The sequence below is a fragment of the Glycine soja genome, chromosome 4 (genome assembly GCF_004193775.1).
Source record: "Glycine soja cultivar W05 chromosome 4, ASM419377v2, whole genome shotgun sequence".
Lineage (NCBI taxonomy): Eukaryota > Viridiplantae > Streptophyta > Magnoliopsida > Fabales > Fabaceae > Glycine > Glycine soja.
This window is the reverse complement of record NC_041005.1, coordinates 47,656,364-47,683,401: the sequence shown is the minus strand read 5'-3', so window position 1 is coordinate 47,683,401 and position 27,038 is coordinate 47,656,364. Positions and strand designations below refer to the sequence as shown.

The window sequence follows — 27,038 nt, the reverse complement described above, 5'->3', positions numbered from 1 at the left end:
CATTGAAATTAATGTTGTAAGTATGACTATAATGTAACATTTTTAATAGTAGTGTTGATTCCATCATTTTCTTGTCTATCAATAAAAAGAATTGTTTCCAAAATTTGATTAATACAGAGAAAAATAACAATTTCATGAATATCAGTCTCTTCAAGTAGACCTCAGTCTATGTATGGTCTACTTTTTTTTTCTTTACTGGAGGCCAAAAAAGCCCAGTCTATAAATTGTCTAATAATATCCCACATGCTCATCCTATTATAACTCTTATTATTTCTTAAGAGAATACAAAAATATGTATAAAAACTAAATTTTTCATGAAATTGTTATATCCAAATAAAATGTTAAAAAAAGTTTGCAGCTTAACATGTATCCAAATAATACCCATGTATAACTAAATTAAATATCCAACTTATTAGCAATATCCAAAATGGTTCAGATAAGGGAAATAACGCCACAGATAGATTAAACTAGAGTCATAAATTATCAATAATCATTTCAAGAAAAAAAGATTATACATTGAAAATTATTATTCAATCATAACTCACCCATATTATAATTCAATCATGTATCATAAATTTATTTTATGAAAATTATTTTAAAAGTTATATTACCAATAAATTATGATTTAACATGATCATTAAACTCTAACTCCAATTAGAGGTAATTAGGAGACTCAAATTGATTGGGAGTGAAACCTGTCCTTGATTAATTAGATTGACTAGTGTCTGCGCAAACATTGGGGTCATGACAGCGTTAATTTAACACGGATCCAGCATATCTCTGTTGCTCAACAGCCTGACCAATGTTTTCGCAACTCACACCACCCACGTTCCTCTTTTATACTTACTAATATCCTAACATTATCTTTTTTATTCATGTTCGTGCAAACTTAATGTGTATCAATGTGTTCTAGATGGGTATCAATAACACATTTTTATTAGTCTTTTAATGTAGTTTCTATAATTAATTAAAAATTATTAAAATTTATAACTATAAAAGTATAAGTGAGAATCATTAAATATGAAAATATAATTTTCAATAGATTTCTAGAATATATCAAAAGAGTATCATAGATATTGTGTTTAATTTAGTCTTAAACTAGCTTTCAAATAAAATACATTCAGAATATTCTTTTTCCCATTTCTATTCAGAAGAAGGTCAAAACCAAATTTTTTTTCCCAATAAATAACTATCTCTTGTCACGTAGATAGATCCAACGAGTATCTAGATCACAAAGAATCAATCTTGATCTGCAGAGGTTTCAAGAATATATATAAATAATATATTATCATGAGTACTACAAGCCAAGTTATAAATGTTCCACTTCCCATGCCCAGAAAGGAAACAGATTCTCTCTGTGTGTGTGCTGTACGTGTTTTTTTTTTTCTTCCTTCTAATATTAATCTAAGAAGAAGAGGGTAATGTTAATTTAGAAAAGTTTTGTTGTAAATCTATGACTGAAACAGTGTCCAAAGAGATACCAAGAGGGTTCCCACCACCTTCCTCCACCAAAACCAAAACGTTTCCAGTATCTTTAAGGAAAGACCGAGGCACGTGATACCTGTGCCAACATAATACACGGCATTAATTAGTCCATCGTGATTCTAGTTCTAGTTAAATCGTCTCTCTCATCTTTTCATTTGTTTGTTCTTTATATAATATCATATAAAAAGTAAAAAGAAAAAAAATAGACAAATGCTAAATAGTGACATAGGTCAAGAAACTAAAAAGTGAAAGATTTTTATTAGAACGCATAAAATTGTGTTATATATAACTTTTTGTATGTTCTCCTATGATTTCTTCTGTAATAAATGTTTTTTCATTTTAGTTCATTAATCAACCCCAAGAGCACTTGTTAATGAGATCCTAAATAATATCATAAGTTAATAACATTATGCTTAGGTAGGTTGTTACTTACAGTGATTGTGAAGGGTTGCCTTTGGAATCATGAAACAAGATCCAATAGCGACCGATGCTTTGTTCATTTACCCAGGCCTCACCTTTTCCCATTGAGCTAAGGTCCAAAACAACAGGGTCATCTCCCTCTGGTGTATCAAATGTGGTCTAACAATTCAAATTGTCATTAATCATTAAAAAAAGCTTCTATAATAAGTTTACATACAACTAAAAAAAATTATTGCTGAAACTTTGTGCTAGTTATTGTAATTCAGAAAAAAGGAAAATGGTAGTATACCATTAAGGTCATCTGGGTCATTTTACCTTATACCAAATGAGCAATTGTTCCATAATATTCCCCAGTTGACTCCATCCAATATCACTGTTATTTTGTTTTTTATATACTTGTAATTGCTCCCCCAGTAATCCAACCTATAATGCACGAAATGTGTGAAAAAAAATTCACGCACATACATTAGTAACGTGTAGTATTATGTAAAATTTAGATTAGAATTTTTTTACTATTAATTAAATATAACAAGAATAATAGGCAACCTAGAGCAATTGGTGAAATTAAGAGAAAACCTGATATCCCCACGTGGAATTGGTCAAATTAAGAGACTCTTGTTCGCTGCACTGAAGTTCCACACTGATTAAACCAGCGAACCTTCTTTCAAGAAATGCCCCTGAATCCTTTTAATAGAATCAATCTCAGTGTTAAATATTACAAAGTCAAAGGAAATATATATATATATATATATATATATATATATATATGTGTGTGTGTGTGTGTGTGTGTGTGTGCTTTATACAATAATTAATCAGCTCCTTATAAACATTTACCGGAAGCCCAACCATAGCGCTGAGTATAGAAAGGTTGTTTGTCCCTTGATTTACTGTAACCGGGAGCTCTAAGGTGAATGATTTCACATCATGATTTCCATGTTCCCCTCCTAAAATATTTAATTAGAACAAAGTAGTAAATTAACCACTCAAGTTAACTTCTTTAGAAACTTTGATTTAGTATGTGCACATTTATGTACCTATGTATGTGTTGTTTATAAAAGCATGGGCAACATGAGCGGCAGACTGAACACTAAGTGTTGGTTTTCTGCAAGATAAATTATATTCAAACCTGTTCATAAAAATCAACTGCTTCAGTTTTCAGTTCAAAGTTTATGAGCAATACCAATGTGATATAAATATGAAATATATACATAGTAATGAATGGAAGATATATATTTGATAGATTTTTTTGGAAGAAATGAAGCTAGAAAACTAACCTAAGAGTATACCAAAGGTAATCCGATTTGTCTTTGGTTGTATTCATTTGCTCAAGTAATGAATCTGATCTTAGTGAGGTGTTATCAAAGTATGGAATGACATCTTGGAATTGCTTCCAATCATCCAATGAGCTGAAGTTTTGTTTAGGACTTATGATCCTTCTGTTGCTTGTTGTATTTACCTATAAGCATAAATATAATATAAAATACTAAATGAAACAAAATTGACCAGATTTGGAGTATATATAACTAATTTTCACGAAGTAATAATTTACATTTGCTGTGTTGAAAGCTACATTTTGACAATCTGGTAAGATACTTATTGACCTGGGGAGTAATTCGTATGATCTGTTGCGAAATTGTACAGTAACCTTATTATCTCTATCATTGTTTTTAAGGAATGCAACACATTCTCCTTTTTCTTCTTCAAAGACATAACCCTGGTCAAAAGGAGGAAAAACTTAAAGAATATTTAAATATGGTTAGTGCAAATAAACATGATGGAGAAAGAAAATGTGAGAGCACTCACTTCCTGTAGTTGACCTAAAGAGAAGTTCCTCTGCACTCCTTGTAATAATGTGGTAGAGCAAGACTTGATTACTTCATGTAACTGCTTGAGATGTCCCCACTTGGGTTGCCTAAGCAAACCTAATAAGAAAATTTGCAACATTTATAAACATCAAATGAGATGAGGTGTTAAAATAATAATTTTGTGCACTTGCCATATTCATCAAGTGGGGCTTGATCATAATAGCCTGTTATAACATAAGCAGAGGCTGTTCTCCCAAAGTTGGTTCCTCCATGGTACTAAGTTAGTTTGCAAGCAAACAACGTCAATTAGATGCATATACTGTAATTCAGATTATTTAAGATGGTTTAAATTTGAAAAGGTTTCCCTGGATGGCACACAATGTCTAGTGAAAATCTTAGCTATGATTCAATTGGTACATGTATATGCAAAAAGATAAAGCTTAAGTAATTTGTTTAGTTCTAGCAACAGAAGACAGAGAAGGACCCTATCAAATCGAAAGAGAGTTTCAAAGTAACAATACCATGTAATAGTTGACATAGCTTCCATTTCGTGCAATGAATAGGGTGACATGAAATGCAATATCTTCAGCAGACCTTATGTATGGCAGTCCACCATACACTTGATAGCTTCCAGCCACAGAAAAAAAAAAAGTTAATAATTAAAAATGTTTATCTATTATTTTCATGGTAATATAAAGTTATTGAGAAATTCATCAAAAAATAAAGAAGCTGAAGAAAATTTTTCAATCACGTTAACATAAAAATGTTGTATGTTCTCATGCATCATACATCTTTCACTTGTTTCACATTTGAAAGTATGTAGCGGGATTAGCATAATTGGGTAAAAATGAAGAGAAATTAAGTATAATTAAATGAAAAAATTGTGTAAATATGAAAATATCAGTAATGTGTGTATAATATGTATTATCTATATTATAGTTATAATCTTTGGACAGATGGACAGATATCAATACATTTTTTCCTCGTCATTCTTTACTTTTTTTTTTCTTTCTCAATGCCAAAGTTCAATTGGTTTACTATACCGTTCTGAGCACGATTCGCAGCTCTAGCTATTTAGATAAATAATGAATTAGTTTATTTAAATTTTTAAAAAAATTTGAAATAAGTGTTTCTTTAAATTAATAAAAAGCTAAAATTTGTTTCTCAAAATTAGCAGAAAATAATTTTTTTAAGAAAAAAGAATTTAAACAAACCCACTTAAAAAATAAAATAAAAAATAAAACTTGTTTTATTAAAATATTTTTTTAAGAAATAAATTTAAACAAACTCATTTGACCTTCCATGATTTGACTAGAAAATTGGACGTAGGAAACGGAGCAACTTACAAAGATGTCCAGTTCTCAGTCCACAAGGCAGGTTTATTGGGGGAATTTGGTCCAGTAAAAGTTTCTCCGCATCTCATGCCGTTGCATGTGTTGATCTGCATCATAGAAAAACTCAAAGAAATTAAGAAAAGGTAAACTACTATTATTGTAAAACCTTCCAAGCCAATTGCGCATGGATAGTATATGGCTTAATTTTTTTTATCGTCTATGTTTTTTTTAAAAGTATTTACTATAATTCAGACTTGTTAATCTTGCTCTCTCTTTTTTCCATGGCAACTTGTTAGAATTTGTTTCATCTGAAATGATGTACAATTGTACTATTATTAAGAGATGTTTGATATATTACAATCCAGCAGGATAATTAGATGTAAATCCATCATGTTATAATCATATATAATTAATAAATTGAACTAAAATAAATATGACAATGCATATGTAAAAAAAAAAACTATTTAATTAGACAACATTTAAAAGTAAGTATTTTTTAATAAAAAAAAACTAACAAACACGTGTTTATTCATTAGTCTAAAATTAAAATTTAAAAGCAAGTGAATTGGGCTGAGTAGAACCCACCACAGGATCAGGAGCATCAGTTTGCTTGCACATAACCCATGGAACGCCTGTGTTAAGGCCCACCGCCATTTTTGCAGCCCATTGAACATACTGTGATCCTGCTGTGCCAAATGCCTTTTGGATGTTTTGGTATTCATTTTCAATCTTGTATTATTCAATAAATAATTAGCACTCAAGGAGAAAATAAAATACATTAAACTGAACTAAATAACAAGTTATTTGAAATTGACAGAAATCATATTTACCTGTGACAATATAATTGGGCCTCCCTGGGAAGCATATAAGCCCTCTTCTTTCATCATGTTCACAATTTTTGTCGTAAAATTTTGCATGTAGAACTAAACATTGGGATACATAAATGGAAGAGGGTGACATAAAGAAACAGTTTTATACACATTATAAGTGTGACAAAGAGTTTGCTATAGTTCAATGTACCTTGAATGATTCATTATCCGTCCGGTAGACAATGCCAGGGACATCATGCAACCAGAAAGGAAATCCCCTGCAAGATCAGCATTATAAGTTTGACTTACAGGCTATGAAACATGGACACTCTAGTCCCTTGTCGTGTTCGGTGTCCGACATCCGTCTGTGTCAGTGTCCGATACCGACACGACACTCGTATTACGTTCTATATTTTGGACATTACAGGTGTCCACGTATCCATGTTCGTGTCATGTCCGTGTCATGTCCGATATCCGTGTCAATATTGGTGCTTCATACCTTAGAGCTGTCAGTTAATAGATTAATAATATTTTTTTGTTTTAACTTATTTAAAAATAATAATATTTTTTTATCACTTTGTTTAGAGAATTTTAAAAAAATCAATTTTTTCCACACAAAAAAAGGGGTGAGAACAAATTACATTTCTATAAGGTTGTGTTTTATTAAGTTGATGATTATGCTGATCCAAAATATATGACCTCAAGAACCATTGGAAAGATTTCCTTATATGGCGTAAGCATTGTAATAAAAAGCAGCTCGACCGAATTCGAGAAAAAAAATAATGGATTAATATTTTTTTTAGATTTTCATTGTAGGAAATATTTCTAGTAGTTTATTTAGACTAATCTCCTTTAAAGATGTGAAGCTACTCAAAGGTAACTTATTCCTTCCTAACTGTGTTTTCTCCTTATACAAAAAAGTAAGGTTTAAATTTTTTACCACGATCTGAGTTCATTAGTAAATTGATTACTTTGATTCTTAATTTCACAATAATTTCATTTTATTTTTTTTATAATTATTTGATTCATTCTCACTTTTTGTTATTTTCATTTTACACACAAAAATTAAAGAGACTAAAATAAATGATATATTATACAATTAATTTTGTAAGGATTAAATTTTTTTATTGTAATTATCTTAAAAATCATACTTATCATGATTTTTTGTTATTTAACGCGATAAAATAAATTATACTGAAAAAAAATTAAACTCGGGTTAAAAATAATAATTTTATAAAATGATAAGTTAACATGATATTTTACTCCAAAAAAATGTAGAAATGACGTTTAAAGAAGGGAAAGTACCCGTATTTCCATTCACTCTGAATGAAAGGTCCAATCCTGAGGCAAATATACAGCCCTTGAGCTTGGATTTCTTTTATGAATCCCACCAAGTCATATCTACCTCTGAAATCATACTGTCATATGCATTTACACCGTAATTAATTAATCTCTCTATTTAAAAATAAGCTTATGTTAAAAAAATTCATGAAAATAATAAAAAAAAGCAATGTTAAGATAATTTAATAAAATTATCTTTATTATATTTTGATTCTATTAATTTAATTATTTATTACGCATGAAATTGAAAAAAATATAGTTTATATTAAATATTTCATTAAGAACTTAAAACTTCAGGGTTTTTTGACAACCAAAATGAAAATATATTTAAAAAGAGATAGAAGAGGTACTGCAACCCTAATACATAATGCAAATAGAGATCCATTAATTAGAGTCTAGAGTTTCTACTCATTGAACCTGCTGCCACCCCTCAAACAGTGTAGGCACAAAATACTGAGCCAACCTACAGCCCCCATTCTATATCTATAATGGCATTACAGCCTCTTCAAGCATTTCAATGTTTACATACTGCATAGACTACTCATGCATTAAAAAAGAATACTTAAAGTTTTCAATATTTTAAAATTGAGAAATTTAATCATTTATTTAAAAAATACAATTTTAATTTTTATATTTCAAAATATAAATATTTAATCTTTCTATTTTAAAAAATTCATAATTTTTATCAAATTCTTAATTTTGTCTATATTTATTCATTTTCTTTTGATCTAATTAACCTTAAATCTACCATATTCATTTAAGATATTATTAATAAATATTTTAATTAATTATAAAATAAGAATAAAAGAAATAAAAATAAACAAAATTAAAGGTTAAATTAAAATTGTGAATTTTTTAAATTAGAGGATGAATTGTGAATTTTCTAAAATGTAAAAACCAACTATTTATATTTTGAAACGAGTGGATCGAAATTATAGATTTTTTAAAATAAAAATACCAAATATTTTCGTTATAAAATGAAGAAACCAACACCACGGATAACACCAAAATTACATTTAACCAAAAAACAACAACTCTTCACTCTATTTGAGAATCACACCCAACATCTAAACTTAACAAGTTCCAGTACATATTCCAAATTAGGGACTCATTCTTGAAAACATTACTTATTTTAAAATGCGAGTATTCGAACGTTTATATACAGGTGTGTGTAACACAATGGGTTTGTATTTTTTTTTTCTTTCAAAACAACACTACCGTGGAAGGTAAAAAAAATTCTAGACATAATATTTAAACTTGATATCTTATTTAAGAAAAATTAAATATATTTACCTGAATTAACTACCGTTCATATTGAGTTTGTGTATATTTGGAGGGTGGTTTGATATTCATCACGTATAAGAAATTAAATTTTACCTATTCATCAAGCAAATTTTCCATATTCTTGCAGTGTTTGTTTCTTTTCAGTTATTTTTCTTTGTTAAATGAAGAAAAACAACTGTATTAACTGTGTATTTTGTTTTAAAGGAGATAAAACACATGTCCACATGTTTGCTATTCATATAACCAAATTTACAATATTTATTATAATATGAGTAAATTTATGATTAATAATGCAAAAGGTTTTTATAAGAACATCTAATCATAAATTATTAATTATTGTGTATAGTAAAAAATTTTTAACAACAATGTATAGTAAATTTATTAAGTTTTATAATAACCACCTTGTAAATGAGATTACGCATGTTTTTGTATTAATTAATAGTATAATTTTTTTATATTAACAATATATAAAAATAAAGTCTTATAATTTTTTCTTTATACCCCTTTTATTACATCACTTCTTTTATTTTTCTTATAGTTATAAAAATGCTGTAAAAGAAATAATTTGTTTAAGAATATAGAGAAACATATAAAATGAAAGTAGAAGTACCATTCCGGGTTGGGGCTCGTGTAAATTCCAAAACACATAGGTCTGAATCACATCCAGTCCTCCTTGTTTTGCTTTCGCTATCAAATCTGGCCACATCTGCAACAATCCTTTAATTTGTCAAAACTCAAAAATCCTTACCTCCTCGTGTCCTTTTCTTGATATTTAATTTCTTTTCCCTTTAAGCAATTCACATGTAACCGTGACAAACTTGATTGATATTCCCTAATTGCTTATGATTTCTTGATATATAACTTTTTGTATGTTCTCCTATGATTTCTTTTCCCTATTTGCTTATTCCCTAATGCACCCTCTCCTCTTATCTATCACTTTCTAAAATTAGAGATGGTAAAAGTTAAACCATTTTAACTTTGCTAACAATCATTGACCATTCTCTGAGGAATAAAAAAAAATGAATTCTATGAACAATATAACTCAAGATACTAAATAATCATTGGTTATTTTTGATAAAACTAACTGAAAAATTAGTCTAAAATTAAAAAATTAGTTAATAACTAAAAAATTAACTTGATAAATTATAAGTGTCTAGTCAAATTAGTTGTCAAAATAGTTAAAAAGTGTAATATAATAAAAAAGTAATAAAATCATGATTTATTTTAAAAAATATAATAAATTTTTTTGATAAATATATTAAGAATAAAAAAATATAAAAAAACTAAAAATTAAAAACTAACATTTAGAAAAATACTACTTCAACTATAATTTAAAAAAACACTAAAAAATTAACAAAAATGACGTACCGAACATAAATATTACCAACAACAGTACAAAATTCAAACTATATTTGATCACTTCTAATTGAATATACTGTAGTCTGTATGCATATAACAAATGTTGGTCTCGTGGGCACAAATGATTGCACTTGTGAGCCCAACCAATTAAACTTGACAAACCAACCAAAAAGTTTGAGGAAGAACCTGCTTTATCATATATGCACATTCATACCCGTGATGCAACAGTGAATTTGCAACTGTTAGCGGTTTGGTTCTGCGGTTCAAAAGAGATTGCATGCTATATTGCTATCTACAGGACATGCAGTTGGGTTAGTTGAACAAAAAGGCATTTTTAATTAAATGCTGTAATCTTTTGGTACTACTAGTAGTATATATGCATTATTAGCAGAGACACAGAATGCGAATTTTCTGCTTGTCACTCGTTTGGAAGAAAATTAAATCTCATATTAAGATGGAGATAAGACAATTTTTCAAAATAAACATTATATTAGGAGCTTAATAAATACAAGGATTTTGGGAGATAGTGAAGTAATGAAATGTCTTAAAATACAAAATTTGGAAAAGGAATTTAAATAAAATTACTATTTGATCCTTTAGTACGTCTCTTCTTTTTATTTCTCATTTTTTTCTTAATTGTTTTCTATCATTTTCTTTCAACGTTCAAAACAACATGAAGGTGAAATTATAGCTCACAAGTCTACAGCTGCACCTTACCTACCCAAAAATGCAAAAGAAGTATGAGCTCCTGTTTTCATAATTGGACTATATACCTGCTGCTAATGCCAATTAATAAATTGATCATACATTAATCAATTAGTTTATGCATTGTTCAGACACAAGAACCAATCTTTCAAACACTGTATTCACAATGTACCAAAAACAAGACACAAGAATCCAAAAATGTGGCTTCATCATACACATGTCCGTGATACCCGGCACCAGCTACTTTTATTGAGGCCAAATGTTATCAGATATCATGCCACAATGAAATGTAATGTACTCATAAAAGAAAAGAAGAAATCCAATTCATCCCCAAGAAGAGACACATGAATGCAGAAAAGAATGAATAGATAAAACTGGACTCAGTGTGAGACATGAATAATATGAATGGCACACACAGAAAGCTAGTGTTGGAAATATAATGTAAGTTGCATTGGATGGTTATGGGATAAAGGAAGATGAAAAAGGTCAGGGATTCCTGATAAAAACTAACATTCTAACAAACTAATATTTATCGGAAATAAGAAACACAAAAAGAAAACTAGTGTTTGATTTAATCACCTGAGGAGTGCTGCGAGGATAATGAATTGAACCGGAGAACAGAATTTTTCTTTGGCCATCAATAATGAGAGACCTTCCATCGTATGTCACCTCCTCAGCTTTAACGCCAAAACCTTCCCTTATTTTCCAAAACACCAACAGCAACACCAAAGCCACCCACTTCTCCATTTTTCTGAGTTTGAGCTCTGGTTATCTCCCTCTCTGAGAGGCACCGAATATGTGTGTATATATAACAAATATGCAGCAAGTTTGAATATATAGTCTTTTGAGGGAGTTATTATTATTGCCCAAAAAATGAAAAAAAAAAAAAACAAATTAAGCGGAGCAAGCCAGAGGGAAAAACTTTGTGAGAGTCACAATTGAAGTGAGTGACCAAAAGACACTTTTGGAAATTAATAATTAAAATTACACTATATATTTAAAAATATGTTATCAAATTATAATTGTTCTTATCATATTTGATGAAATCTCCTCATGGTTACTCCATGATGCAAAGAAACTCTGACAATAAGTGTATAAAGACATGTATTCTGACACTTAAAAAGATAAAAATGTGTATCTGAAACTCTGACAATAAGTGTATAAAGACATGTATTCTGACACTTAAAAAGATAAAAATGTGTATCTTGGATTGAAATTAATTTTTATTGTAAGATAATATAAATATAAAAATATATGATTTTATCTTATCTTTTTTATTTTAAGAATATACAACTTTATTCTTATCATAGTTTTGTCGAATTCAACTAGTATAATAAAATTAATTAACTCCACTCGTCAATTATCATAGTTTTGTCGAATTCAACTAGTATAATAAAATTAATTAACTCCCCTCGTCAATCAAATTAGTGAATTAACTCAATTAATCACATCTTGTGCTAATCTTTGGTCTCTTATATTGATTAATAATATCTTTTTTCAGTTAAAAAAAACAATAATAGAATTTGAACATAAGACCTCATGTAAATTATTCAAACCTTGCAAGCCTAGTGATGGAATAGTTTATTTTGTTTTATTTTTAATGAAAAGCTTTAATTTTAAATATATTTCAAAATTAATAATAAAATTTCTAAAAATGTTCCAATATGTCAATTAGCCTACTTGAAGATTTTTTTTATCAGCCTAAGAAGAGATAATATTAAAAGGGTATAAGAGATACCCAAAGAAGATACAAAGATTAAAAAGCAACTAAGTTACGAAAAGAAAGAAAACTAAGAAGCAGTTACTAATATAGTAATATAATATTGGCAACAAAGAGAACCCACGAGGAACAATTGAACAATTCCTTGGAAGAACTGCATGCCAATAATGTTGTATAAACAATACCTTTATTTCATCATTTTCTTTGTTTTTCTCTCTCTTCCCTATACTTATCCGCCACCCCAATTTAACATTTTCTAATTGCTTCTACCATATTTCTGCAGACATATGCTCTAGTTTTGCGGTCTCGTGAACACAATAGAAAGAGGACAATATGTGAGCAACAAGCATGATTCAATTTGACTGTTTTTTATTTTAATTTTAGTATTTATTTAATTATTAACTAATTAAATTTCTTAACATTTGATTTGTGTCTATTTTCATGTACTATTTACTCTTGTAATAATTAATTTAAAATTCATTTTTAGAGTGATTTTTAATTGGTTAACAATGTAAAAAGAAAATATACGAATTGTACATGAAAACTAACCCCCCTCTCTCTGTATAACTTGTAAACTTTTATTGTGTAATTTATTAATATTTAATTTTTAAATAAGGTTATATGAATAATTATTAAGTTTATATCACTAACTTACGAAAAGGAAACATTTTTGAATAAAAGATAGTGTTCTAAACTGAGCTCCAATCCACAAGGCACCAGCCCAAATCAGAGCCAACCTAATTTAGTAAGCAATAATGATCACAGTTAACGTGATTACCCTAGTGCAAGAACACTACAATAAACCTTGCAACAAGAAAGTACACTTTAGTTTGGAGTAAAGTTATCTTGTCGCTTCACTAAAAGATGGTAGTATTTTTTCATTATTGATCTTGAGCCTCGTATGCATGTTCAGGACGGACCCATTACTTTTGAGAAAATACAAATATATCTATTATTATTATTATTATCTCTTTGCACCTCTTTTCTTAAGTTTTGCTCCCCTTTCAGCTTACTAAGTATTTTACGATTTATTAAGCTGGCATTTCAATTTTTTAGGCTCATTATACTTGATTCCAATTTTCATGTTTTTACTTTAATTTTATAAGTATATAAAAAATATTTTAAAAATAAATTGTCTCCACTCACTCAAGCTCCTGGATCCACCATTGTAATGTTAAGGAATCAAGTCCATATCATATTCTTATAAATACAATCAACGTCAATAATGTTAAGTAGGTGTTTATTATATTATCACTTTGGTAAAATTGTTACTAACTAAAGCATCATAGTACATTTATCCGGCATCTCAGTCGCATCAAAGTGTACTACCATCCTTCTAACACTTTAAATCTCAATTAGTGAAGGATATATCTCAATCTAAATGGTCTAAAATTCAGTTAAAGCCGATGATCTAAATAAAAGGAGTATAGTTTATTTTTTTAGATCATCCTTTTATTTTTAAACTTTCTATTTTTTGTTTATACCATTGGATGAAAAAAGTGAATGTAAGGGAAAGGGACTGAATGCACTCCTTGAAGGAGGAACAAAGGGCACGTAGGTTGTTTTACTTACTTTTTTCTTCATGGGAAGAGGTTTTTTTGGTGTTGTCCCTTGTGTTGCAACTTTTGTTAGGTGAGCTGTGCCAGCAACCCGATTGTTTTCAACGTTATGTTATGTTGGCGTCCTTGGAGTTGCAAGCCTCACCCAACAATCATATAATACATAAGAAGTCTAATTTTCTGGTGCTTGATACCCGTGACCACCCGCTAAAGCCCAAAACATAACATAATGCAACAGTTGAACAACAGATTTTGGTGTCAATCATCAGATTTATATATATATATATTAAATATCAATCCATATTTTCTTGCAGATTCTCAGAGGAAGAAATCACTTCCTCGCATTCTAGAGTTATACACCAAATTAATAAGATAATGATATTAAATATAATGGTTGAATTATTTTCAAAGCAAAAACAAAAATCAAGACAAAAAAAGTGACAGTAAGGATATTTGATTCATATTACTCTTTTTTTTTAGATCATATATATTTATTTTTACTAAAAACATTTTTAATCAGTTAGATAAAATTATTATGAATGTCTGATAAGGATAGTTTTTTTTTTTTTTTTAATTTAGTCATTGTGATGTACTTAAGTCCAAGTTGAAGGCTTATATATAGAGTCCAACTGAGGACATGGGCCACCACAGATATATGAAAGCGATAAATGCGCAAGTTGGTCGGTTCCATAGGTACATTAGGGAGATATGAAGCAGAAGTCAAGGTTGGCAGCTAGCATGAAGGATGAAGAAGCTTCCCAGAACATGTGCCACATTTAATAATTAATTAAGATCAGAATGTTCATTTCACTTGGCTGTTTCAGTCGCTACACCGATCCTAGATAGATTCACCAGTGATAGAGATGTTCCTTGCCTCTTTATTTTTTTTTTCATTTTTATATTAATTTTAATCATAATCAATTAGTTTATAATTGATTAGACTACTTTCCTGGCATGGACATGCTTTATGAACATCAGCATACTTATTGCCCAAGTATACGACCATTCATTAGATGAACTAGCATGGGGATTTGATTATTCTCAACCATTCATTTTCAAAGCCCCAGGAAAAAAAATTGTATACTCAGATTATTTATACTTTTAATCAAAATTTACTATTCAAGCTGTGAAGAAAAAGGGAAAAAAAAGTAAAAGTCAAAGGATTTTCAAAGGGTATATGTGATACAACTTGGCCTAATTGAAAGGAAAAGGCAATGATTTGACTGGAGGAATTGAAAAAGAGTGCTATTCTATCCTGATCCATGGAATATCTTACCAAATTAGCTTAATCCCTGGCCTACTGCCCCAGATATATATTTTGGAAGGAAACATCCAGGTATCTTCCACACAGCTTGGGCATAAGTCACTCCTTACGTCTCTTGAACTAGCTAGATTCCACATCCTATTTTTTAATCCACTTTCTAACTCCTGTAATAGATGACATCATAAGAATATTCTCGCTTTATACCCTTCTGTTTTTTCAATATTTCCATTTTATTTTAATGTCAAGTGAACTTGGGTCAAAAAGCCACTCTAATTCATCCCCTTATACCCATAAATAAACAAAGTGCGTACAGGAAAAAAGTAGCCGTGAAGAAAACTATAAACAAATGGCCAGTCCATGCAATTTATTTTAAAAGGGGCAATCTAGTTTGAGAAATTTGTCTAATGTTTTTTACTACATGCATGCCCTATGCTTTTTGGTGTAATAGTGCCACAGTACGTAGTATTTCAATTAATATTGGTCTGGCTAAAAAGCAGGAGACCCTAAAATCCAGTTTTATACTACTAGTATGCCTTAATTTGTGTGCGGCGCCGTATTTTTGTTTACTTGTTTTGACGCACGAAAAGTTGTTGTTGCTAAAAGAATTCACTGTTTTATACTTTTATGATGCATTACTAGTAAGTTCATGTGTTTTTGAATTCTCCCAAGAAAAAACGTATTGAATTGATCGAGCAACACATTAAAAGGGTCATGGATCAATAAGAAGCACCTTGCCATATGGCAATAAGTCATAGTTAGTATTTTTTTTCCCCCTATATTATTCACTCCAGTTTTTATTTTCTGTCCTTTGGTACTGCGGTAAATCAATTTTTTCTTTAAAAATAATTTATAAATAAAATCAATTTTTTCTTTAAAAAAAATAAGCATCAACTCTTCACAAAAAATAAATTAATTAAGCATCGACTAATTCAAGTTGTCATGTAGTGAACGTAATTAGAGAAATGAAAATACTAGATGAGACATGATGATGGGAAGGTGTGGAAATCAATGCAATATAATTAATTTCTGAAAAGGGCACGATGTTGATTTTTCGCATAACAAACCATGGCCACAGATAGAGAACTCATGAGAAATGTCATGATTCATGAACTGAACACTCAAATACTCAATATTCATTAATTAATGTGACATGGCAAATTAATTAAATCCCCCTTATAGTACTCACATAAGATAATACAACAAATTAAAAAAGAAAAAACGTGTGTAGACTATTCTCCTCGTTGGCGTCCGATTTCTTGCACGAGAAGAAACAAAAAATGGGAAAGTGTTACAGATTATGAAGCATCGATACCAACATGTATATCGAACACGATATAAATATGTGGATACCTTTCAAAATATAAAATGTAGTATGAATGTCGTGTCAATGTCGAACATTGACACAGATACATATCGGACAACGAACACGACAAGAGATTGAAGTATCCATGCTTCATGGGTTGCAGATGAATTAACAAAACACCAAGAACACAGCTAGCTGATGACGCTGGTTTGGGTACGTGGGTGCCAAAGAACTTGACGTAATATTTAAACTCGCCGTTGAATCGGGGTTAAGATCCTCTGCAACCAAAGTTTCCGCTTACTTTCGTCTCGCCCCTGGTAATACGACGTTTTTGTCTCTGTTTCTATCGTAAAAAAAGAAAAAAAAAATGTCAACATTGAAAGACAAACACACTTACGTGAATAACAAATTGCAAGTTACTTACATAGCAATATGTACTTTGATTTTGCAATTTTATTATCAAATACCTTACAAGTTACAACATGTATTTTTTTCTTCTTCAAAATATTCATTCTGATAGTGTTTGACTGGAGTAGGTTTTTAGGCAAAGAAACTAAAACAATCTTTTTCTGAAATTATAGAAATTAAAATGATCAATTTTAAATTTGAAGAATTAAAAACAATCTTAATCAAACGTGAGATAAAAAAAAATTAAGCCAAAGTTAAATACTCTTCAACTAAATGGGTGTCTTCAACAATGTTAATATTTACTTTATTGCATCATCATACTAAAAATAAAAATAATATTAAATTATTATATAAAAGAATATAACATTTAATATTACTAACACACTCGATCTCGTTGTGGATTTTAATAAAAAAAAATTATATTTATTTTAATTATTTCCATTATAGCGGTCATCAACAAATTGTATAATCAATTATAGTAATTTCGGCAAGATAATGAGATAGCTAACAATTTATAAAGTAGCCAACTAGATCATTTTAGAGAAGTTTGGTTGAAGATGTTTTCTTTAAAAAAAAAATATTAATTTAATAAGTTAGTACAAATAGTGCATGACTTGCAAGTTGGGAAATGCATTTTTTTAAAATTTCATATTTCCTTATTAATTTCTATAAAAAAAATTCACTGGTATAAAAAAAAATTAATATTGATTGTTTTCTACATTTTAAATCGATTTCATCAGACAATATACAATCATATAGAAATTCAATGCTTTCTAATCAATTCTATGAACGATAAAAAAAAAAAACTTATAATTTTCTTATTACGAAGTGATGGTGATTTTTCTCTTTTTTTGTTATATGGGCCGAATTGAGAAATTTAACCGCTCTTTCTTTTTGTTTTCATTTGATACAATAGGGATGCCAATTTCTTTAGCTTCTTCTCTCTTTTATTTTATCAATCTTTAATATATTTAAGTCTTCTTTAAGTGTAAATTTGTATGTAAGTGATTGAGAAATAAAATACTTTCTTTATTAATTCTTAGTATAACCTATTTAGAAAGTATTTTTAAATCAGTTATAAAGCAATTGATGTAAAATATTTGTCTTAATATTACAAAATTTGTCACCATCTGACATATTACATTAAATTTCAGGATCTAATATAAATTTTCAAAGCTAAAATGTTATTTTAATAATTGTAATTTTACCACCACTATTTTTTTACTTAAAATTTAAATTATTATACACATGAATATTTTGTTTCTCTTTATATTTATTAGCTAATTATTAGTTGAATTTAATAAATATTTTTAATTCAATAAATCAACTTATCTTTCAGTATTCAACTCAACTTTTTAATTCTTAATAACTTGTAGTCTTTTCAATATCAACCATTTATGTTGAACAAAATACATATGTGTGTTCTAATAAAATGAGCTATATTTTGTTTTATTTCCATCAAGCGTGCTTAAGAAATTCGTAATATAAAAAAATTATGAACTTTTACTCTCTCCATTTCGTTTTCTCGATCTATGTACAAACTTGTAAAATAAGAAATCAGAAATTTAATTAATATTCTAGTTTTCATAAAAATTAATAACTATTTATGTTGAACAAATTCCATATGTGTGTTAAAAAAAACCAAATTTCTATATTATCTATTATCCCTCATTATTTTATTTAATTAGAGTATCTTTCGATTTAAAATTAAAAATTAATCTTTTGATATACTAAAAACTAGTTAAAAGATTAGTTTATTCTCAACATATATATTTTCTTCTTCATATGCATGAATTTATAATCAAATATTTTGATCATGTATTTAAGAAATAATATTATTTATTAATTATGTCACTTCACATTAGTTCCTCGTATTAATTAATTTTTACCAAAATGCACATTGCAACTTTGCTAACAACAAGTATCCTAATTAAGAAATGAATTATAAAATATTAAATTTATAATAGAATATAACTAAAAATATTCTCTGATATTTTTTTATTTTCAATTCTTTAAAAGGAGCTAATAATAAAGGAGCAAAAAGGGGACCAAAAAGAAATGATGAGTAATTCTCTTAAGAGAATGTGGTGGTGCCACGCTAAAGATTCACAATACGTTGACACGAGGCACAACGTTAATGGGTAGAGTAAGGAACACGACACGCTTGGGTGGGTGGACTAGATAGACACAATAATTACTATCGTCTATCCAGCATAGTAGTCAACCATCGCTAATAACTATGGAGCCGACATTTGAAAATATAAGGTACGGCACGACAAGTGACGCAAGCCATGACAGAACATCCAAAGCCACCAACACTCTCACGTGCGCCACGCCCACTCCACCACTGCTACGTGGCGGCTACGCTCATCCTAATCAATGTCAAACCTTGTCACACACTAATAACATAGGCTTCTTAATCTATTTAAGATATTGGTTAATAAATTAAAGAAAGATTGTATATAATAAAATTTATTATATACATTCACAACTATAATACATTTTTATCATTCATATTGGAATTGAAGACGATTAGAGATTAAAAATATAATTTTGTTTATTATTTTTATTAAATTAATTGTCAAATGGATTTGGCCTCCACCTCAATAACGCACGTGTCGAAATTACTCTGTTTGTTTTGTTCCTTCACGCTATAAAAACCACCCAGTGTGTCCTCTCTCATACGTTTCAAATCGCAGTCGCAGAGCAAAGCAGAGCCAAGAAGAAGAAGAAGAAAACCAACATAATCAACAACAACAAAAAGCTTGCAAATTAGAAGAATCTTCAGTTAAAAGGGAAGAAGAACACACAAGAAGAAAGAGAAGAAGAAACGCGCGCGAATGAAGGGAGAATTAGAGTTGCCACCTGGGTTCAGATTTCACCCCACTGATGAAGAATTGGTGAATCACTACTTGTGTAGGAAGTGCGCTGGTCAACCAATCGCGGTTCCCGTCATCAAAGAGGTCGATTTGTACAAGTTTGATCCATGGCAGCTTCCAGGTTCGTTTAGTTTCTTATGGGTTTCGTTTTGTGTGAAACCAATTCCAATTGTATCGTTTAGTTCAATTGATTGATTATGAGTTGGTCAATGCAGAAATTGGTTTTTACGGCGAGAAAGAATGGTACTTCTTTTCTCCTCGGGACCGGAAATACCCGAACGGTTCACGGCCGAACCGCGCCGCCGGAAGCGGCTATTGGAAAGCCACCGGCGCTGATAAACCGATCGGAAAACCGAAAGCGCTTGGGATCAAGAAAGCTCTGGTTTTTTACGCCGGAAAAGCCCCCAAAGGTGTGAAAACCAATTGGATCATGCACGAATATCGCCTCGCCAATGTTGACCGATCTGCCTCCAAGAAAAAAAACAACAACTTGAGGGTATGTCCCAAATTGGAATTTCACTAAAATCTAGATTAGTTTGCTTAAGTGTTTTTTAATCAACCAAGCGGGTCTAGCATAAAAAGTTTTCGTTTTTAATCAAAATTAGAGTTTCACTTATATAACATATCTAAATTATGAAACTTTAATTTTGATTGGGAAACAATTAGAATTGCATAAGTCTTGTTCTATAATTTTTATAAAGAAGGATCTGATTTTGTTGTGTTATGGTGCACAGCTTGATGATTGGGTGTTGTGTCGAATCTACAACAAGAAAGGGAAGATTGAGAAATACAACACAGGCGCAGCGAAGATGAATGTTGAGATGGTTCATAGTTTTGAGCACGAGAACGAGACGAAGCCAGAGATTCATAAGCTAGGAAATGAGCAATTGTACATGGAGACTTCGGATTCGGTGCCAAGGTTGAACACGGACTCGAGCAGTTCGGAGCACGTGGTTTCGCCCGATGTCACGTGCGAGAGGGAGGTGCAGAGCGACCCCAAGTGGAACGATGATCTGGACCTAAAGCTAGAAAACGCGTTTGATTTTCAGTTTAATTACTTGGACGATAATAACCTTTCCGTGGATGATTACCTTTTTGGCACTGTTCAGTATCAAATGGGCCAGCTCTCGCCCTTGCAGGACATGTTCATGTACCTACAGAAGATGTGAAAACTGAAAACGAAACGTTTTGAGCAACATGGGACCCGCAAATATCTTTGTTTTATTATTTTTTTAAAAGGAAAAGTCAGCATTTGTATGCAATTGCATTGCACCTAACATGTGATGTGGGCTAGGCCAAGCTTAGCAACTATTCTTATTCTTTGTTCTAGAGAGATGAGGGAATGTTGAATTCGGCTGAAATGGGCTATTTGGATTGGTTCTTGGTGTAAAGAAAAAATGAGAGAAGGAGATTAGGTGCTGCAGTAAGTAAAAAGTAAGTGAGCAAATTGATGATAGGTTATTGGAGGGTTAATGTGTGGGTGTAAGGACTCACTTAGGAAAATTCTTGTTCCATTGCTATTCCAGCATATGATTTTTTCATATATTTTGTAATATACAACTTTCTACTTTTCCATTCAAAGGAAACAACTGAATGAAAAATCTTGCTTTCCAAGGATGGAAATGATGGTGCAGCCTAGCCTGGCCTCGAGTGTACATGTTTGACACTTCGTACCATATACGACTTTGTCTTTATCTCTGAAGTAAATGTCGTTATGGGCAGAACAGAACAGAAACAATGCCAAAAGAAAAGAACTTGCAGTAAAATAATCAAAATATTCAAAACACAAATCAATTGCCCATTTACTAAAATAATAAGTTGATAATGTTTATGGAACTATCCGGTTTATAAAATTGTCTATAATTAATTATAGAATCAAGAGATGCATCTAATATTTGCATCAACCTGCATTACTCTTTTTTGACTCCTCGCTTTGCCATTCCAAATCAAATCCTCAAAGCCGTGGAATCAAACTAATGTACTATGATGATTTTTTATGGCTGGTTACTTAGTAAGTGTAACCAGTCCAATATATAGATTATAAACAGCAATAATCAGGGTAGACCTCTATACCACGTGCCAATATACTACTATTAAACACAGCATATGGCTATCTAATCAAGCAGATTAACACTCGTATTATACAGCCACCCTAATAGCTACTATTTGATGATCATATAGGTGTAAATTGAGCGGAGGAGTTATATTTTGTGATCAAATGCTGACATCTCTGGATTTTGGAACCTGGTCACAATCTGCTGGTGCCCAACCAATCAACTGCTTGTCGTTGTCAAATACCATCACTTTGTTTAGCATGGATATGTCTGCATAAACAGGACCAGAGATTTTATAATGCAGTTTTTCATTTAGAGTTTTGGTTAATTAACTGCTAAACAATCTAAGAACAGTGACACTACAAGTGATAATATCCATTATCCAGAACAAGCATCAGAAGAAAAAGAGATAGTTACAACATTCCTACCTCCGATTAGGTTCAGATCCCCCATCCCTACTTCAGAGCCGTTTAGAATGCCCAAGCAAACATTTCCCATGTTCTGGCAGAACAATTTATTAGCCTTCACACATAAAATGTATCTTTTACTTGCACTAAAAAGGTCAATCTAGAAGGAATTGATTAGGTGGGACTCACTGATACTATCAGATATGCTTCAGGAAGCATTTCAAATTGAGCTTTACTTCTCCCGTTGCTGGTGAAACTAAGCACAATTGGCTTGAAGTATTTTCTCACTTCGTATATGCTTCTGAAAGGTCTTCTACCACGCCAACAAAGAGGGAGAGTTTGATCATCATGTGCTTCTTTTAGGGGCTTTCCACCTGATTCCTTCTTCAACTACATGTGGAAATTAAAGGGAAAGATCCATGTTAAGTAACATGTCAATATTTTCTTGTACTATTGAAGAAATGCTTTATTTCTATTTTGTCTTTCTTCGAGCAATTCAAATCTTGCATGATGAAAATTGACATGATATCATCTTAGTAATGTCACGTGCGTTGTAAAATGCTTGAAATTTAGGGATTATTAGTGAATGTTTTCAACTGACCCAAGAAATTAGTACTTGGTAAGCATAAGAGTTAAAATAGGTGTAAGAACTCCCAGTGTCAAAAACAGCATGAAGATTTCCAACCCCACTTTTCTTCCCTCCAAAAAGGAGTTCAGCTGCCCCTGCGACTGAGTAATGTTTGCTGAGACAGATAACAAAAATGAGATCTCAGTCAAGAGAAAGAATTGACAATACATATGGAAAATGTAAAATGACTACTTACTAATCTCTGGATGACATTGGAGTCCAAGTTAGTCTAAAAGAATCATACACATCTCCAAAGAAGATATACCCTCCTCCTTGTGCACTCAAACAGTGCCCAATCACATTTCTTACCAAACCCTGACTATTCAGCTGTGATGTCAAGCTGGTTTTTCCCCTGCCAAGGCCAAGCATTCCATCTAATGGGTGGTGAGAAGGATCTGGAAAAATCTGATCATATCCACACCTGCAAAAAGGAATTAAAAAAAGAAATAAGATAAACTAAAGAACTTTTACTTCTCAACAAAATACATGTGGTACACTCATAATGAGTATGCAAGGTTGTTGTCATGATCAAATGATATTTCTGAAGTCTGAAAATATAAAGCATAAAAGTAAGAAAGTAAAAAATGGTTTGAGATATGATGATACTAACCCAAGTGCCATACGAACTTTGAGTTGGACTCCATTTGTAAAGTTGAGAGTGTAGACATCATGGAGAAGTACACCAAGGGATGAGTAATGATCTGCATACTGAACTTCGTAGTCACATTGATGTGGGACTTCACAGTCGTAGTTATCACTGAGGTGCAAGGATGCACAGAGGGCATGCCTGCAGGGCACTAAGTCATTGCTGGGTCTGTATAGTGGATGTGGTGTCTGAAAATAAGCAACAAATATTTAAGACTAATATTAGTAGGAGATTGTAATCAAACAGATTAATAATACCATACATGTATCTTATTTGCTAGGATGGGCCTAGCCTCCAATCTCATCTCAATTCATATGACATGTTACGAGGCAAAATGAAATTTATTAAAAGCCTCAAACTGGTACAAGATGTACCAGAATGATAATAAAGAGCTTAAAGGGTTCAATACATCAAAACGTAAGTCATAGCTCTCTAGCTAACCAATTGCACAAGTACACCACAATAGCATAACCAATTGATATGGCATGTTTTCAAGGGAAAAAAAACTTTATTAATTTTTGCAGGTGATTTTTGAACATTGGTAGTGAGTGAATATTCATTCACCTGAGAGCAACGGGAACAAGGGGCATCACATTGAAGCCAGGTGAGATCGCTACCCGTGTCAATATCTAGAAAATATGGCCTGGGTGGTTGGCCGATGTTGAGAGTAACATTATAAAACCTGTGAATGTTGAATGTAACGGTGACTTATATTAGAGCCATATGCATATACATATTTCAAGATGTGTCAATTTTATTTTAAAAAAAACTTGCCTACATATAATATATGAATGGAACTAATTAAAACGGAAATAGTTTCCATCATTTCCCTGCATTTACTAATTCAGGCATTCATGAGTCTACACCGTTGGATGAGAATTGGATGGTTTATATTTTAAGTCGAGTTTACCAAAATGATGTACGAATTATTCGATCTTCATCAAACAATTTTGATTAACTGATTCCATGAATCCATGTATTTCCTTACTAGAGGCAATTAGGATACATAAAATGAAAATGGAAAGAAAACCCATATATTAAGGTGTTTTATTTATTCCAATTTATTGGTTTTTTTAACCCTTCTACTGAATTAATCTCGTGAGATATGATCTATCTAAGATGCTTGTATTTCTTAATAAATATTTTTTCATACATACATATTTAAGATTTATTTAAGGAATTGAAAATCAAATATGACCAAATAATTAAGGGACTTGATTATATGCTTAACATGTCACACCAAGTTGGTTATACAATAATCCTCTCTGACCTTAAGTGTAGGAAAAAAATGATTTATGTCAACAAAAAAATTAGTTAATCATATTTAATTATATTAATCTCAATTTAAAATATTTTTTTCTAACTTATTCTGTTGGACTTGATATAAGAAATAAAAAGAAATCATTAAAATTAATAAAATTTTAATTAAATGAAGAGTGTTTTGGAGATAGTAATATTATATGAGAGGAAGATAGTTGAAATTTTCTTATAATATTTAAGAAAAAAAATATATTTTTTCTATATTTGGAACAGGATGGAGTGCAGTACTTCGTCATTATTAGTGTTGTTTTCTAGAATAAACTAAATAATATATATATATATATATATATATATATATATATATATATATATATATATATATATATATATATATATATATATATATATATATATATCAGAAGGGAACTTAAAGAGAACCCAAGCAAGAAAAGGGATGAACAAAACGGGGGAGAGGAGAAAGAAAGGCATAAAGTGAATTAACTGAAGAACAAAAAGAAGATTAAGAAAAAAGGAAGGTCCTTTTACGTACCCAACTGGGTAAACATTGCCGTGAACCGGGAACACGACCGATGAGCCAGCACGAAAACGGTTTAGTATGTATGGTGACGACGACGACGACGACGACGATGACGATGACGATGCTTCATCTGGACGAAAGGAGCTCCTTCCACTTGAACTTTTGTGTTTACTACCAAACCAAGCGGAACAAGTAGAAGAGCTGAACAAGACGAGCAGAACCAAAATTCCCAACTTCCCTGACTTCATCTTTGAATTCGTTCAACCATGTAACGGTGACGAGAGAAGGCTATAATGTGCAGAGTGCAGGGTACGTTGCGTGTTAGAGGAAATTAATGCATGAAACATTTTTATATCATGGTGTCGCTCCATAAAAGCATTGCTTCAATCATTAAAACTGGGATTTCTTCTAATGCATTTTTTGTCCCGCTGCTTATTCTTTCCTTCGTTGCATCAACCCTCCTCCCATAAATATACCTTTCAATTTTCTTTTTCCATTTATATTAAAAGTATCTTCTTTTTATATTTTTCAATATACGTACATTTTATTTTTCTTATTTATTAGTATGGCATTGCATTTTTCTTTTAGGAATTATTGCATGTTGTTTGAATCTCATACGAATGTGAGAGTCTTGGTATTAGGCGATTGTATAATTAAGCATTTCTATAAAAGTTTGTAAATCTTGAAACATGTTCTAACTTGGTGATCATAAAACCCTACTCACGTAATTTTATCAACAAAAATAAATATGCTATTATTTTTCTTGTTTGAAAATATTTGCTTCACTATCGTAGATTTATTTTTTAAAAAAAAATTGTTAATTGATGAAAAAGTTGTACGTTGATCCTCGGAATAAAAAAGATGTTTTTTTTTTAAATTTCAATTTGTTAAGATAAATATTTTTTTTTCAAAAAATTATACATGAATTTTCGGTATATATAGTACTAAAGATTTGTGTCTATTGGTCATTCCTTCTGCTCAAATCCTAAGCTCGATAATGTGCCTTTTTATTCGTTGCACGATAAGCATCAGATTGTTATACTTTGAGATATATAATGTGCATAAATTAAAGTCTAAACTGGAATTTTATTTTTCCTATAATTTAAATCTGCAATTTTAATTTCTATTTTTAAACCAAAATATTTAATCTTCTTATTCTTATTTTTCATATTGCTTTTGGCATGACTGATGATCATTTATTTAAAAATAAGGAAATAAATCACTAAAATACCTACTTTGATTAGTTAATTTTATAAACACTATTTTATATATATCACTAGTATGCTTTTTTAATTATAAAAATTTATAAATTGAAAAAATATTTAATATATAAATCTTTTAAATTTTATTTTATATTATTTTATATATTTTATTTTTAATAGCTTACATATTTTTGTTTTAATTTTTTCAATTTATAATTATATTTCATAAATTAATATATAAATTATTTACATAAAATATTTTATAAATTGATTTTGATATACAGATTTTTTTACAATAATTGTATAAATTAATATAATTCTATCAATTAATACGTAAATTATATAAATTACATAAATTAATTTTAATATCTAAAATGTTTTTATATTATTGTTATGTGTTCTCTCCACGTATGTAACTTTATGCATTTTTTCTTTTCATTTCTTATTTTACTATTATGTTTATTTATGTTTTGATCATTATCATCATTGAACTATTTTGTATATGTTTTTATTTTTTTTCTGCTATATTATAAATAAATAGTGTGCACATTTTTAGCAAAAAAAAATCAATAATTAATTTAACTTTTATTTTATATCATCAACTTATAAATTTTTTTTATCATGAAGA

At 30.2% G+C, this 27,038-nt stretch overlaps 3 protein-coding genes across 3 annotated transcripts; 1 reads left to right on the top strand and 2 right to left on the bottom strand.

Annotated features, from left to right (window-relative positions):
- Positions 1–1,270: 1,270 nt before the first annotated feature.
- LOC114410056 (beta-galactosidase 6-like) lies at positions 1,271–11,428 on the bottom strand. Its single transcript, XM_028373802.1, has 18 exons — positions 11,122–11,428; positions 9,089–9,184; positions 7,159–7,271; positions 6,065–6,131; positions 5,875–5,967; positions 5,630–5,773; positions 5,057–5,151; positions 4,232–4,337; positions 3,902–3,986; positions 3,709–3,827; positions 3,455–3,619; positions 3,180–3,361; positions 2,940–3,031; positions 2,740–2,849; positions 2,482–2,589; positions 2,221–2,328; positions 1,919–2,064; positions 1,271–1,561 (listed from the first exon to the last, which is right to left on the bottom strand). Exons 1-18 carry the CDS (start codon positions 11,287–11,289, stop codon positions 1,405–1,407), a joined length of 2,154 nt encoding a protein of 717 aa, XP_028229603.1. The 5' UTR covers positions 11,290–11,428; the 3' UTR covers positions 1,271–1,404.
- An 8,035-nt stretch (positions 11,429–19,463) lies between these two features.
- On the top strand, positions 19,464–21,298 carry LOC114410053 (NAC domain-containing protein 2-like). The gene is made up of 3 exons (XM_028373800.1): positions 19,464–19,796; positions 19,891–20,171; positions 20,410–21,298. Exons 1-3 carry the CDS (start codon positions 19,637–19,639, stop codon positions 20,842–20,844), a joined length of 876 nt encoding a protein of 291 aa, XP_028229601.1. The 5' UTR covers positions 19,464–19,636; the 3' UTR covers positions 20,845–21,298.
- A 152-nt stretch (positions 21,299–21,450) lies between these two features.
- LOC114410052 (aspartic proteinase Asp1-like) lies at positions 21,451–25,539 on the bottom strand. Its single transcript, XM_028373799.1, has 8 exons — positions 25,221–25,539; positions 23,975–24,092; positions 23,375–23,598; positions 22,961–23,185; positions 22,738–22,879; positions 22,326–22,526; positions 22,158–22,230; positions 21,451–21,999 (listed from the first exon to the last, which is right to left on the bottom strand). The coding sequence occupies exons 1-8, from the start codon at positions 25,454–25,456 to the stop codon at positions 21,890–21,892; spliced, it is 1,329 nt and encodes a 442-aa protein (XP_028229600.1). The 5' UTR covers positions 25,457–25,539; the 3' UTR covers positions 21,451–21,889.
- Between the last annotated feature and the right edge of the window lie 1,499 nt (positions 25,540–27,038).

Excerpts from the sequence above, each read along its gene's own strand:
- LOC114410056 (XM_028373802.1), bottom strand. The coding sequence starts at position 11,289 with ATGGAGAAGTGGGTGGCTTTGGTGTTGCTGTTGGTGTTTTGGAAAATA. Across the intron at positions 3,828-3,901 it reads AGCCCCACTTGATGAATATG|GTTTGCTTAGGCAACCCAAG; the intron begins GCAAGTGCACAA and ends TTTTCTTATTAG. Across the intron at positions 2,065-2,220 it reads AATTGCTCATTTGGTATAAG|ACCACATTTGATACACCAGA; the intron begins GTAAAATGACCC and ends TTGAATTGTTAG.
- LOC114410053 (XM_028373800.1), top strand. The coding sequence starts at position 19,637 with ATGAAGGGAGAATTAGAGTTGCCACCTGGGTTCAGATTTCACCCCACT. Across the intron at positions 19,797-19,890 it reads TGATCCATGGCAGCTTCCAG|AAATTGGTTTTTACGGCGAG; the intron begins GTTCGTTTAGTT and ends TGGTCAATGCAG. Across the intron at positions 20,172-20,409 it reads AAAAAAACAACAACTTGAGG|CTTGATGATTGGGTGTTGTG; the intron begins GTATGTCCCAAA and ends TATGGTGCACAG.
- LOC114410052 (XM_028373799.1), bottom strand. The coding sequence starts at position 25,456 with ATGAAGTCAGGGAAGTTGGGAATTTTGGTTCTGCTCGTCTTGTTCAGC. Across the intron at positions 24,093-25,220 it reads GGCAATGTTTACCCAGTTGG|GTTTTATAATGTTACTCTCA; the intron begins GTACGTAAAAGG and ends CAACATTCACAG. Across the intron at positions 22,000-22,157 it reads GGATCTGAACCTAATCGGAG|ACATATCCATGCTAAACAAA; the intron begins GTAGGAATGTTG and ends CTGTTTATGCAG.